Source organism: Gymnoscopelus microlampas (assembly GCF_963454915.1).
Source record: "Gymnoscopelus microlampas genome assembly, chromosome: 6".
Lineage (NCBI taxonomy): Eukaryota > Metazoa > Chordata > Actinopteri > Myctophiformes > Myctophidae > Gymnoscopelus > Gymnoscopelus microlampas.
Genome location: NC_139943.1, coordinates 53,642,790 through 53,658,648, shown reverse-complemented (window position 1 = coordinate 53,658,648; position 15,859 = coordinate 53,642,790). Strand labels below are relative to the sequence as shown.

The 15,859-nt window shown below is 42.7% G+C and overlaps 1 protein-coding gene across 1 annotated transcript; it reads right to left on the bottom strand.

Annotated features, from left to right (window-relative positions):
• Positions 1-8,709: 8,709 nt before the first annotated feature.
• Positions 8,710-14,021, bottom strand: hyal6 (hyaluronoglucosaminidase 6; the record flags this gene model as incomplete). Its single annotated transcript, XM_084058876.1, has 3 exons — positions 8,710-9,216; positions 11,201-11,290; positions 13,167-14,021. The coding sequence occupies 3 exons, from the start codon at positions 14,019-14,021 to the stop codon at positions 8,710-8,712; spliced, it is 1,452 nt and encodes a 483-aa protein (XP_083915002.1).
• Between the last annotated feature and the right edge of the window lie 1,838 nt (positions 14,022-15,859).

Genomic DNA, 15,859 nt, shown 5'->3' with positions numbered 1-15,859 from the left:
CATGTTGACATGTAGAGCTTGCAGTGTACAAACGTTTTAGCATCAAAATATACTTTGAGTACCAAAGTAAAAGTACTCAATGTTCAGAAAATGGCAGATCTACAAGCTCATAACGCGTCACATTGTAGATCGGCTATGCGTGGTTACTGTAGGTTTTGTGTTAATAATCAAAAATGTAATGTAACTAAAGCTGTCATATGCTGTAATTGTAGTGGAGTAGAGGTAACACAAATAGAAAGTAAAGTAAGAGTACCTCAAAATTGTATTGTGCATTGTAAGCACTTGCATAGTACTTGAGTGAATGTACTTAGTTACTTTGCTGCACCACTGAGCAAAAAAAAAACTACAATATTTCAAAAAGAAAAGTACAAGCACACGTGTCCACAGTAAGCTGGATTTTTTAAAGTTTGAATGAGTTTCTAAGTGAAAGTATGTGGGAGTAGTTAGGTGCCATACTTTTGGGGGAGAATAAATAAATAGTGCCACAATTAACCACTTCAGCCCTATATACATTTCGGCCATTTGAAAATAGCCAATCTACAAGCTCACAAGCTTGTACATCTATTTTCAAAATATTTTGTATGATGAGTACTTTCTACTTTTGGTATTTAAAGTACATTTTGACACCAATAGCCTACTTTTGTACTTTTACTCAAGTCATTTTTGAAATTCCTGACTTTTACTTAGAGTATTTCTGAATTGCAGTATTGATACTTTTACTTGTAAAGTAAAAAATGTAAATACGATAACACTCATGTCGGTGGTACGGTAGTTCTGCCAACGAGCACAGGCATCAGACCATAGTTATACTACAAGGACAAGCTGAACCATAACAGACTGTATCAAAAACGATAGCTATCAGGCCTATACAGTAGCTGAGACATCTTGGCCCCTACATGCTACAGAATATCATGTCCGTATCATAATGTATTATAAGTACTATAAGTGATGGTTAAATATAAAGGTTAGATATAAACAACCATAATAACTATATAGTAGGCCTATAATTCTTCCTCGGGAAGGCTTACAGTCGATGGAAACATAATAGTTCAAGAACAGTCATCCATTGTAGAGGTTTATTGTCATTCATAGGATTATAGTGATTTTCAGAGATGTGAAGACTAAATCAACTGTTGTTGATTATTTCACTTTTGGGCATTTCTTATGCCTTATTTAAAATAGGTTGGTGTAGAGAGACAGGAGGCCAGAGAGAGAGAGAGGAGAGACATGGGTTCGAGATGGGGCTCGAATTCAAACGCGGGTCAGGGCAGAGCCATCAGGCAACCAGCGAAATACACTCTTAATTACTGAATTCAAGCTTCATGAAAGCCCCAATAACACATAATTATGCTTGAAACTGTTTACATGTTAAGAAAAAAAAATTGAAATAAAAGCCCAGTGGAGTGTCCAATTAAGTCTCAGTTAGAAATGTGTCACCTCTACCTGAAAGATGTTCTTCTTGGAAATGCAGTGAAACAAAAAATGTTGCATGCATTATGCATCAACACACATGCACTACTGGCTGGCAGCACTGTACCTACAGTATCTTTAAGTGCATGGTTATAGGGGTTGCTTCCTCTAAACACAATGTCCGTCCACAAAGTTCTGCTTGTGGTTTAAGTAGATGATGCATGATGCTGTATATTTAAAGTGACTATATATTCTCTCTGTTGTGCAGCACAGAGATCCCATTTGTTTTTCTTTGTGAATATCACAAAAGTAGCTATGATCTACGATCTATATCCATCCCCAAAAAATAAAACATTGCACAGTTAAACCTTCAACAGGCTGTTGATAGGAATGTTTATCGCTGCCTTTGAGGGTGTGGTACGTCTTCAAATTTATTTCAAAATGGAAGTGAGTCACATGCTTGATATAGAACATTTCTCAAACAAACAATAGCACGTGTGCATGTCAGAGCGCGCGCACACACACACACACACACACACACACACACACACACACACACACACACACACACACACACACACACACACACGCGTGCACACGCGCACGTGCGCACACGCGCGAGCACACAGATGTTTTGAAGTGATTGCCTTCTCTCTTCAATTTTGTCTGGGTGTTTCTTTCCTGTCGATTCTCCAGTGGGCCCCCATCTCTTCCATCTTTGTATTTATACTGGCCCAGACCGTGTGCCAGCCGCGACACCTCAAAGCATTTCTTTAATCTGCAGACCCTGTGGTGCATTCCTGTCACTAGATCTGTCTGTGGGCAGACCACAGAGTTTGCAGAGTGTATTCTGCCACCTTTGAGCCTCTGCCATGGTTTTCATTACCTACAGTAACTGTTTAGATTGTCTGGTTTCTGTCATTGTTTCAAGAACAATAATGTTAGTCATGAAGAAAATACACATGTGAAAACCTTGAAGTAACCGACCTTTTGCATATTGAAGTGAGTGTCTTTGATCCCTCCAGACTGGTGCAGTATTAACCACTTAAACCCATTGACCGGAATCCCACAGGGGTCTATTATTAGGCCTCCTCCTTTTTTCCAACTAGTTATTTGCCTAAAGTAGCCGATCTACAAGCTCACAACGGGTCACATTCTGACGCCTTGTGAGCTTGTAGTTTGGCTATTTTTTGCAAGTGTTCTCCCAAGAATAGGGATACGAGGGGCAGTAAAAGTAAACGTCCAGAATTCAATTTTACTTGAGTAAAAGTACAAAAGTATTGGCATCAAAAAATGTACTTAAAGTACCAAAAGTATGTACAATGTTTGAAAATAGCATATCTATAAGCTCACAACGCGTCGCGTTGTGAGCTTGATTTGCTATTTCCAAACAGCCTATGTATAAAATAGGGCTAAAGTGGTTAATGTATGTTTCATAATATATTAATGGAGTAGAAGTGAAAGTACTGAAAATGGGAAATACTCCAGTAAAGTAAACATTCCACAAAAGTGTACTTGAGTAAATGTACTTAGTTACTTTACACCACTGGCGAGGGGTAATGTCGAGGTTTGAAAACGTTTCGGACGCCACTTCAGCGTTTCCTTCCTGGACAGGAAGTGTTAAACGGAACCTGAGCGTGAAACACTAGAAGTGTGTCTGATTAGATCACACGTTGCCTACTTTTCAGTGGTGGAAGAAGTACTCAAATGTTGTACTTAAGTAAAAGTACCAATACCACAATATAGAAATACACTGTTACAAGTATAAAAGACCTGTATTCACATTTACAAGTACAAAGGTATCGGCCTCAAATTCTGCTTACACTACCAAAAGTAAAAGTACTCATTATGCAGACAGTCCAATTTCAGGTTTAAAAATGTATACAAATCTTTTGAAAATAGCAGATCTACAAGCTCACAACGCGTCGCTCTGCGACGCGTTGTGAGCTTGTAGATCGGCTGTTTTAAAATAGCCAAAGCACATACTAGGGCTTAGTTGGTTAATGTATGTTTTGTCTTCATAATCCAAATCTGCAAAGTAACTAGTAACTGAAGCTGTCAAATAATTATAGTGGAGTGCCTCTGAGATGTAATGGAGTAGAAGTATCAAAAAATGGAAATACTCAAGTAAAGTAAACATACCTCAAAATTGCACTGAAGTACAGCACTTGGGTAAATGTTACTTTCCACCACTGCTACTAGTATTGTTTCAGGCACAACCCCACACACACACACACACACACACACACACACACACACACACACACACACACACAGAGCTTTAAAAAAACAAACTTAGTTCTGTCAGCCATGGAAAATTCAACACACTGATTGATGATAAGGCCCAGTGGTGCCTTTCTTTTTTTCTCTCGCTGTCTGTTGACATTTCTTGAAATTTCTGCTTTGATGAAAGATTGGGCTGAGAGAGTGCGTGCGCGCGTGCAGTGTGTCCAAAAAAACCTACAAGGATAATAAAAAGTCTGTTAAGCTACTGAAACATCCTACTATAAAGTGAAAAAACCTCAGTCCGTCCCACATTTTACTTTTTTTGTGTGCTCTTTACTCATTTTCCTCGCCAATTAATTCCTTGCCAATTAATTCCTTGCTTGCCAATTAATTCCTCCCCACACACATTTATGTATTGCCCCCCCCCCCCCCCCCCCCCCCCGCACGGCTTCCCTCCCCCGAACACGGGCCAATTAGATGCGCGACAAAGCCGGATGCACCACGGTGGATTGCATTCTTTTCACTTTCCCCAAATCTAAGCTGTTTATTACGTTTTTGTGAACTCTTTGTCTCACTGTAAGCAGTGGGATTTTGGGGTTATTGCGCATGCGCGACCACGGGCTATGTTGTCACGGTTACGGTCCCCGCAGGCTATAGGTTCTGCTCAAAACGCGATGCAGAGCGACGCGTTTTGAGCGACGCGTTGCAGAGCGACGCGTTTTGAGCGACGCGTTGCAGAGCGACGCGTTTTGAGCGACGCGTTTTGAGCTTGGAGATCTGCTACTTTAGATATTTTTCAGAAAAGTAACAGTTTTGGACATACAGTATGAGGTTTCCACCCGGCAGAGACGATAATGCTGTATACAGTCCATTATCCAAAGTCTGCAAATACCTTCAGTACGCACGCACATCCCCAGCTATGGACTATATAGTTTGAAGATTCACAACTTCACGTGTAACAAGAAAAAACAATAATTAAGTTGTAAAAGCCCAGCACGACCCATTCCTGTACAGTCCTGTACAGCTGAACAGCCTAAAGTAGGTGTGAGTCGCAAAGGGGTCATTTATTCTGCTGAGTTCCTCCATGTGGGCAATCAACAGCCCTCATTGCCGACACGCACGCGCGTACGCACACACGCACGCACGCACGCACACATTCTTTCTCTCACACATATGAAAACTCTCTCACTCTCCTCTCACACACATACTGTACACTCTCTCCTCTCTCTTTCAATTTTCAAATGAGCTTTATTGGCATGAGAAAACCATATGTTTACATTGCAAAAGTGGATCAAAACAATGTATGTACAATTACATGGGAACAAAGAAATGTGTAAACAGAGATGTGTTGCATTGCCAGGGAAGACTATCTTACGAAAATATAGAAATTGTGCATTTTCTGTCAGAAATGGATACATCCGCATAGATTCTCTCTCTCTCTCTCCCCCCCACATGCACGCACACACACACACACACACACACACACACACACACACACACACACACACACACACACACACACACACACACACACACACACACACACACACACACACACAAAAACTCTCTCGCTCTCCTTTCACACACTCAAACTCAAAACGCACACATACATGTTCTCTCTCTCTCTCTCTCTCTCTCTCTCTCTCTCTCTCTCTCTCTCTCTCTCTCTCCCGCACACACACCCTTGTTGCAAGAGCTCCATCCAAACAGCCCCTCCCCCTGCTTATTACCCACAGCGGCATTTGATGTCATGCCACCGGAGTGTTGGGAGAACCTCCCTTTCCCATGGGTCTCATTGGCCCGTGGACCAGACCATTGTTTGGTCACGTGACGTGAGCCGTCCAGACGCACTAGCTGAGGCTGTATACTCACTGTGTTGTGACAGAAGTGTTGACTTATTGCATTGTCGCCACTAAATTGCAGATACATTAAAAAAAAAAACCTACTGATTAAACGTTGGATGGCAACGGGGTGTAATGTACGCGCGCGCGAGAGAGAAAAAAACTGGCCAGCAAACTTTTCCATACTCATTATAGTTTAGGATAATTGTAGCTGACCTTGCTGTGAGTAACAAATTACTGTGACTGCATGCCTACAGTTTGAAGAACGTGAAATTTCCCAGGAGAGTTTTTCCAAGCGTTGTGGCTTTATTGATCGTTTCAGGGCAGATTCTAAAAGATCAGACCCCTGAATACATAAATATTTGTATGATATTTTAATTGACAGCAATTATACTTGTGATGAATTAGGACTACTAATAGACTTGACAGCTAGACAGCTAGAATTTAACTAACGTCCATATCATGTACAGCAGGGGTCTTCAACGTTTTTCAGTCCAAGGACCCCCTAGCTGAGAGAGAGAGATGAAGCAGGGACCCCCACCACCACATATTGTATACATTTTAATTTTAAACTTTTTCATAGATTTCAAAGATAGCTTCATAGACTAGTTTGACAGCACGATCATAATGGTGTGTCAATTAATGTGTGTTTTCATTAACCACTTAAACCCTCAATACTTCGTAAACTTGAGCGTGGCCCTGTACTTGGTCTGCTCTTTTTTCCCTCTACACCAAACCTCTTTGCAGAAAATAGCCGATCAGTTGATTCTGATTCTGTCAAGCTGTTCCTCCTCACGTGGTTCTCGCTGTCTCTCTCGCAGGTCATTTTATGTTGACACTATAGCTTATAGACTACAGCTATTCTCTCATGGGTAAATTCTCTTTCTACAGCACTGTCCCTTAAAGAATAGGGAAGGTAAACTCGCCTCTCAGGAAGACGATGGCATTCACTGCCCCCTTTGTTCTACTCTAACTTAATGGTTTTATATTTGTTGATGATATTGTATTTTGGTGTTATTTCTTTGTTATGCTATGTTGATGAATTGAATACATAGGACCACAATGGAAACAAGTCCTCAGGACTTTTTTTTGTGTTATCCTTTTAGCCCAAATGTGTGACTGTGCCTCTGTCTAATAAAGTAATCAATCAATCAATCTTGATTTTAAAAAACTGACATTTCCAATGGCTGAGGGTTTTGTGTACCCTTTGCTTGTCCCCGTATGTGTAACAGACAAGTTCAAAACATTTTGTTAAAGAGCTAAACATGATTTCTGAAAATAATCATTATTTGTTTTATTTATTTTAGGAGTGCTGAAATGAAGGTTTTGGGGTTATTTCTTGAGCATAAGAAGGGTCCAAAGATGCCCCTGGATTGTTTCATGAGTTCTTAACAGGTTAACACACACCTTTTAGTAATTATGACCATCTTATTGAGGCTAGGCATGATTATCCAAAAACGCATACATCAACTTTGGTTTTCTCACCAGAATCTTCTCAGTCATTAACACTTCCTCCAACACCATCCTGTGTCAAGACGACACTGACACCCAGCTATCTGATCTCCCAGTGGTGGACAGTAACAAAGTACATTTACTTGATTGAGTATTTGTAATTTTGAATACCCATGACTTTCAGTCCACTGCATTTCAAAGTCAAATATTGTAATATTGTACATTATGAATGAATCACTTTAGCCTATGGCAAATAATGTGAAGATAGCTCTACGAGCTTGTAGACCTGCTATGTTCACTTGTTTTTTTTTAAAGTTTTTTTAAATGTCTAAATTTGAGCACAGCAATGCATTGGTTTAAAAAAAGAAAATATACTTTGTAATGTGTATTTTAAACTATTGCAAAGCATGTACTCCATCACTAATGGAGTAACTCAAGTACAAATTTGACAGAGCAAAACTTTCACTTGTAGTTGAGTAACATATGCCCAGGAGTATCTCCATTTTGACTCGACTATACTACTGGGGTTGAGTATACTGTACTTGGTCCACCACTGCTTATGTCCATACGTTCTTGTTCATTAAAGGACAACTTCACAAATATTCAACCTATCTTCATATAGTTGGTCCTAACTAATGAGCATGATAAAAACAAAACAAAAAAAACCTACTCTCTCTGTGTCTCATATAAGGGCTTTGAATATTTTCAGATACCCACAATTCAAGATTTAAAATGTTCTGTTTAGATTTTTATTAATGTGAGAACTTCTTACGTTCCAGGAATAGAAAGCCTGCAGTTTCTATTAGCTTGGATTCCCCATCGATGATGTCACTGGTAGGCATGGCTCTGACATGTCCACAGCCCTCCACTGACACACAGAGTACAGACACAAATGGTACCATAACATGAGCATTAGTGAGGACCGATTATATGAAGAAAGGTTGAAAATGGGTGTAGTCGTCCTTTAAAATCTGTATTCAGTCTCTGTTCATTCAACAGTCTCAATGATAACCGTACACATCCTGGAGTGACCTCTCTCTCTCTGTTGAACTAATGACATTAGTGACATCAGTGTCTCTGTCAGATGTCTTCATTGCAGTCCCCTGAAAACCACACAGCTGCTGACTCGCTACAAATAGAATTACCTTTATTTATTTAGTTCTTTACTTGTCTGTCAAGTGAAGCGTGTTGGCGCCGTGTTAACGGCACATAACCAAGAACCTGTGCAGTACTTCTCAATGTGGGGTACAGGGACCCTCAGGGTTCCTTGAGGGGGCTCCAATTCGACCCCTTACAGCATGGGTTCCCAAACTTTTCAGCCCGCGACCCTAAAATAATGCTGCCATTGACTCGCGACCCCACCTAACCTGGAGGTAACTTGCACGTTCGGTGCGCATTTGTAATGTATTTTAGTATGACTTTTGACTGTAGGCCTACTACCTGTACTGCTGATAATCTTGCTAATATAGAATTCAATCAATCAGATTTACAGTACCTAATGAGATGGGTAAAATGTCCCCCCCCCCCCTCCCCCCCGGGCGCCCGGCTTCCTTCCCCAGAACCCCTCTCAAACTATCAATTTGGGGGCCCTTGACATGACAAAGTCAAGGACATTGAAACTATTGAATAATTTAGAATCTTTTAAACATGAATAAATCTTCTCTTCTGGTGGTCCCTGGCACAAAACATTTTCAGATGGGGGTCCACGGCCAAATATATATATATATATATATAAATTTGGGGGTCCTTGGCACAAAAAGAAATTGAGATCTAAACCGTTCTAAAGTATCAGACACTTGATGATGAGACACAGTCCCAGGAACATGATGATGCACAGACAGGAGAAATGCAGCGACAGCAGGAACAGGACGTCCCCCAGGAGCCCGTTGTCCCGGGGCCGCGGCAGGTGGACGTCCGGCGGCGGACCCGGACCCGGACCCGGACCCGGGGCGGGGACCACCGCCTGGCCCTGGGGCATCTCGCAGTAGACCCCTGTCCAGCCCTGGTAGCACTGGCACGTGAACTTGTGCTTCATGTCCAGGATGTCGTGGTTGTTGAGGTTGCCGCTCACGTGGAAGCGGGGCCCGCGGCGGCCCGGCGGGTTGCGGTGCACGTGGAAGAAGCGCGGGTTGAGGTGGAGGTAGGCGCCCGAGTCCAGGCTCTTGCGGACGCACTTGCCGTTCTTCTTGCACAGCGCCTTGCTGCACAGCTTGGCGGCCGACGTCACGTTGATGACGTAGTGGCCCAGCGGCCCGTCGATGTACTTCTTCACCGTCTGGCAGTTCTTCTGCGGGAGTTCATAGAGAATAATAGGCCTAAATACTCAGAAATATAGAAAATACACAACTGTTCTATAGGGTTTGATTTGGGGGCTTCTGATACCCCCCTCCAGTCATTCATGGATATCGTCGGGCAGAAACCTCTTATCTCCATATTTAAACTATTCATTTCGTAAATTAAATCAGTGTCCTACTTGATCATACTACAGCATCACACAAATGTATCAAAAGTAGCAGATCTGCAAGCTCAAAACTCAGCGTGAAGTGACGTGTTTTGACCTTGTAGAGCTGCTACTTTTGCTATTTTTGAATTTGAATCCTGAAAAGTAACAGTTTTGGACACATTTCCACCCGACAGAGACGATATACAGAATCAAATATCATTATTTAGTGTGTCATGAGGAGTTTTAAACACCCTCTAGACTTAGTACACTGGACCTGAGTTGGCGCTGTACTTGGACCACTTTTTCCCCGTCTACACCAAGTCTCTTTACAAAAAAATATCCGATCTACAAGCTCACAATCCGTCACAATGTGATGCATTGTGAGCTTGTAGATCAGCATCTTCTTTAGGCTAATGTTCCCCTCAGAATATGGGTGCTGGGGTTCAAGTGGTTAAGGTCCCAAGATTCATTCATGAAAGGCACTCAAAAGATACAACCGATTCACGGATAAAAGTTGTTCTTGTTTGTTATCTGTGACAGCACCGATCAGAGATACACTAAGTAAATGCTTGGTCTATGTGCCACTTGTAAACAGGATGTTAAGGAAGCCATAATAATCACGTTGGTCTTCTTCACACGACAGACACCCACACATGACACAGCTGCAGAGGAGAGAGATCCACTATTTCTGGAAACTGTACATTCTGTATAACTGTATACTGTACTGTTACTGTTACTGTAGAAACGAATCCCAACTGGGAACTGAGACAATGCCAGGCGGCTGACATCATTCACACGTCTAATTTTATGCCTTGTCACAGTTATTCTATAAAGTTATTTCTATAGCACTGACATTGATGGATGGCATTCATTTGTCACGTATGACGTATAATGTATAGCAGGTTATGAAATACACAGCAGTACAGTATGTGAATGATGTGAGTCCATTTAGTTATTATCACCAGGGTAGCATTTTAGTTGGTGAGGATCCATGCCGCTGCTTTTGATATCCCCCCTCTCTAAGCCATTTGCTTTTATGAGCGATCCATTTTAGAGGACCTTGTATTGTGAATTGTATACTTCCATGTACTGTTTCCATGTCTTTTCTAAATATAGTATTCAATCAATCAATCAATCAATCTGGTCATTCATTGTTATGGCCAGTGGGGATATCGTTGCTGTCGGGCAGAAACCTCTTATCTCCATATTCTAACTCAGGGGTCTTCAACAGGGGGTCCGGGACCCCTAGGGGGTCCTCAGAGTTACTACAGGTGGTCCGCCAAATCTTTGTGTGATATGATTTTTTTTTTACCTTAACCACTTGAACCTTAACATCCCTTTTCTGAGGAGAACTTCAGCCAAAAATAGCTGATCTACAAGCTCACAATGCCTCGCGCTGCGAGGCGTTGAGAGCTTGTAGATCGGCTATTTTTGGCAAAGAGGTATAGGTGTAGAGGGGAAAAAAAGCAGACCAAGTAAACCTGAAACACAATTGTATACATTATAGAGGGGGTCCCTGCTTCATCTCTCTCTCAGCTAGGGGGTCCTTGGCCTGAAAACGTTGAAGACCCCTGTTCTAACTCATTATGTAACCCTGGCATCCAGGGTTAATGTTAAGGTTAATGGACAAATGTATACATTTCTTCCAAACTTTTTAATGGCTAAAATAGCAGATCTACCACATTACAGGAGCATTACTTGTTGTGTGACCTATTTTCACTATGTAGGGATTTAATGCCCCCCACACCCCCTCTGTTTTGTTGGTTTGTTTGTTTCTACAGATGGAACCTTAGTCCTCCCCCAGAAGGAACTGTGTCAGAGTTTTTACCTGGGATCGGGCGTATTCTGACGAGCCCCAAAGAACCACTCCTGACGCTCCCAGCGCTGCAGTCTCCCCAATGGTGTGAACCAGGTCACTCTGCAGGAACAATACATGATGACACAGGTGACACAGTACTCACACCTTGATAAGGTCTGCCCTTAAAAGAGTAGTTCACCCAAAAAAGTACTTATTTTCTATCAATTTCAGACCCCATGAAGCCTTGAATTCATGGAGATTTTGTAAGCACTGTTTTGGGTGAACTACTCCTTTAAAGCTGCAATCCAGAACTTATTAATTATTGAATAACAAGGATATTTTATATAGGAGTATTATGTTAATGCCACATAACTAACACATGTGCAGTGGTCGGATGTGGTCTCTCTACACTTCCATTGAGACATTTAGACCCTTGTGTTGTGTAAGACACCTACTGGTTGACAACTAGTACTGCCTTAAACTCATATGTGAAATATCACCGTGGTCAAGAGAGGATTCCCCCCTTTTTTTTAGGGATTTTCTGCCTTTATTTGTGTGACAGGAAACAGGGAGAGACAGACAAGGAGTGACACGCAGCAAAAGGTCGCCGGGCTCGGGATTCGAACCCGGCGACTCGCTGCCAGGCTGCATTAGAGCCTACAGTGTTATGTGGTACGTGCCTTAACCGCTAGACCAAGAGGATTCCCCCTTGACTGAGCGATAGAAATTTGGTTTTCCCTCGTGAGGAACCGCGGGTTCAAATCCTGGCCGTTACAAGTTGCAATTAAAAGGACATAAAAGTTACAGATTATAGCTTTAAGTGTAATGTTTCCATCTGTTTCCAGCCCTGACCCAGATTGTCATCACATGTAAATAACAGGTCCTCCCACGACTCTTCACAGCAAAATCCTCAGTGTTAATCTAACTCTGAAAATGTACATGGAACCAACCAGTCCCGTAAGGGTCCATTTTGTTCAAATGGAACCATTTTGGTTCCATTTACACACTCTCCGAGTTACAAATGCCTTGAGAATTTGACTGTGTAAGCAGTCCCTCATAAATATGTTTTGGAACTTTGAAAGGTCATGTAAGGTCGCCTGGCCTTCTACACTCTTGGAGTTACAGTACAAATGCTATAAATGAACACTGAGGATTTGACTGTGTAAGCAGTGATCATATGCTTTTGAACGCTGAGAGGTCACGTAAGGCCTTCTAGCTGGAGGCCTTCCACTCATAGTTCAGTGACAGCCCCCAGACGTTTCCGTGAGATTAATGACCCCGCTCGTCTCCACTGCTCGGCTTCAGCACACATGTTTATTCATGAGACCGTGACATGAGGCCGACTGTGCACAAACACACCGTGTAGCTTTTTATCAAGAACAGTAGCTTAACCCATTAATCTACTATTAAAAAAAAAGAACATTTGTGCAAATCTTTGAATATATACAGTATGTTTTAGCGAACAGTTACAAAAGGGAACATTTGTAAATCAAATCTTTGTTTCTGGGGGATTCTACAAATGTTTTCTAAATCCTAAAAAAAAATTCTGAAAAAGAAAAACTTCTGAAAAAGAAGAACATCAGTTATAATCAGTGGTTCTCAAAATGTTTCATGTCAAGGACCGCCCAAAATTATATGTGTTGGCCGCTGACCACCTATCTGAAAATATGTTGTTCCAGGGACCCCCAGAAGCACAGATTGGAGTTAAAAATATTCGCTTTAAAACATACATTCAAAGATTTGCACAATTTTTTTTTACAACTGCTTACGGCTTACAACTTCTTTTATATATAAAAAATGTGTGTACACCACCTGAACTGACACACAGACAGACAGACAGACAGACAGACTATAATTTGATTCTAAATGGATAAAATTACACCAACAAAAACTGTAATTGGCCCATGACAAATGAGCATATATACACACACCAGAAAGGTACTACTCTTAGACTAAAGCCCAGAATCTATAGTGATTTCTTCTCTATGTCACTGACCTCAGTAAGCACCATGAAGGTGTACGCGTAGAAAGGTCTGGAGTAAACAAACACCGGCAGGGTGAAGTCCGCGCGAGCGATCGCCGCGATCCTCATGGCCTCCTTGACGCGATAGTGGACGAACTTCACCGTGTTGGCCGAGGACTTGAGCTCGTAGTCCAGGTAGATGGACGGGTAGAGCGCCGTGCTCTCCCTCCAGAGCCACATCAGGTGGTCGTTGCGGACGTGCTCCACGTTGGGGCATTCGCCCGTGTAGCGGTGCGGGTGCTGCTTGTACCCGTAGTTGTAGCAGTCCGGGAACAGGTAGAACCCCCACAGACCGTTGGGTCTCCGGCTTTCGGCCAAGCCCAAGGTGGAGTTCATGAAGATCTGCCCGGCCCTCTCGAAGCGCTCCTTCGCCTCTTTCTCCACTTTGCTCTCCGGCCAACTGGGATGCAGCTTCCTGATCTGCTCCTTGGACTTGTTGCGGTATATGTCCTTGGAGCCCCAGTTGCGGACCCACTGCGGCCTCCAGTTCTCCCAGTCGATGACGCCCAGGCCTCGGAAGTCCTTGTGCGGGATCAGCTTGTCGATGTCGGCCCGGGCCTTGCTCAGGTGCTTGGACAGACTCTGGTTCTGCGGCAGGCCGCCGTTGACGGCCACGCCGGAGTTCAGGTAGTACGGGTAGTGTCCGAGGTGGCTGTGGTAGAAGATGGTGACGTTCGGCCCGCTGAGGGTCTCGTTGAGGTTGGCGACGATGTCGAACACGCTGAGGTCCAGGTCCACCTTGAAGCGCAGGCGGCAGGACTCGGTGGGGGCGTTCCAGACCACCACGAAGGGCCGGTGGGGGATCAGGGGCGCCCGGGACTGTTTCATCAGCTCACCTTGAAGAGTCAAGAAGGCTTATGTGTCACTAATTTACACAAGTACAGTACAAGCAGCGAAAGGTTTTTGAGATTTGTTCCGCAAATGTGATGACATTCTAACGTAATAATAGTCAAGCAGAATATATATATATATATATATATATATATATATATATATATATATATATATATATATATATATATATTTAAAAAATATACAATAATGATAAAACACTGGAGTTTAGGTCTTGTCTTAGACAAGGTACAATAGCATTTAGCAGCATTTTTTAAAAATGTGTAGGTAATGTGCAGATACATCTAATGCAGTGGTTCTCAACCTGTGGGTCCCCACATTATCTTTGGGGGGGGGGGGGGGGGTGTCCCCAGATAACAGTGAAGTGACAATTTAAGGACTTTTAAGACCTTTTTATTACCTAAAATAAAATAAAAAAGACCATTACTGCATCAAAAGTAATCATCAAACTATACTATAAAAACTGCTCAAACATTGGTCAAATTGTCAAATATTATAAGAAAGAGGCAAACATTTTGAAAATAGCAGATCTACAAGCTCACAACGCCTCGCAACGTGAGGCGTTGTGAGCTTGTAGATCTGCTATTTTTCTGTGGAACCGAGTCAAACTATAATGTAATGCCTCAACTCCTACAATTCCAAGTGCAGGATGGGGGTGGGGGGGGGGTCCCCAGTTCAAATATGATTATTTTGGGGGGACCTGGCCTGAAATGGTTGAGAACCACTGATCTAATGTGCAAGGGGGTCAATCATATATATATACCTTGAACCTCAACCCTCTTCACTCCTACGCCGACCCATAATGCCAGCAGCACCAGGCGGTAATGAGGCCTTATCGGCGCCATCATCATGGCCCCGGGTGGTGCTTCATGGATCAATTAGTCGTTGCTATAATACCAGACGTGAGAAAAAAAAGAAGGAAGGGGGAAACAAACGACAACAACGACGACAACAGGAGAGCAATTATGTGTTTGCAGAGAAGATACAAGGTGATTATGATGAGCTCCGGTGGGCAGAGATAATCAGTACAGCTGGTGAAAGAGCAGCGAGCTGAAGTGCTCCAGATTCCACCCTCTGCAGCACAATGGTCCCCTCTGTCCTCTGAGGCGTTGGTTCTCAAAGTGGGGTCCGGGGACCCCCAGGGGTCCTTGAGGGAGTTCCAGGAGGTCCCCAGCTAAATGATAGTTAGGAACCAAATTACCCTTATGGGTCTGTAACTCTGAGAGTGCAAATGGAGTGCAAAATGAGAGTACACTCTCTGAGTTAAATTAACATTGATTTTACCATATAAAGTGGGGTCCCAGAGATAGAAATGTCATTAAATGGAGGTCCGTAGCCCTAATGCATGTCAAACTGGGGGTCCTTGAAATTAAAATGGTTGAAAATCACTGCTAGAGCCGTAAAAATTCTTCTTTTATGGGAGTCCTTGTCATATCTTTTCAAATGGAAGTCAGCGGGCTAATAAGTGTCAATTTGGCGGTCCTTGACAAGAAAACGTTTGAGAACCACTGCTCTGAGGCAAGGTGGCATCTCTGACAGAAAAAAAAAACGGCACCTAATTAGATCCTGCCAGTTCTGCCCATCAGGCTCCGTTTGTTGTGGAGATGCCACAACAGTGGATGATGTTGTGACATCCTCTGTGGGCAGCGTGTGAGTAGAGACTTATAACTAGGCGGTGTGGTTTACTATAGTACACTGGTTCTCAGACAGTGGGTCGCGGACCAATTTTTTAGGGTCGGGAGCAAATATCAAAAAAAGATGATTTCCTGCATTTAAAAAGAAAATAGATATACTTCAAAAGATAACGAAGTTTA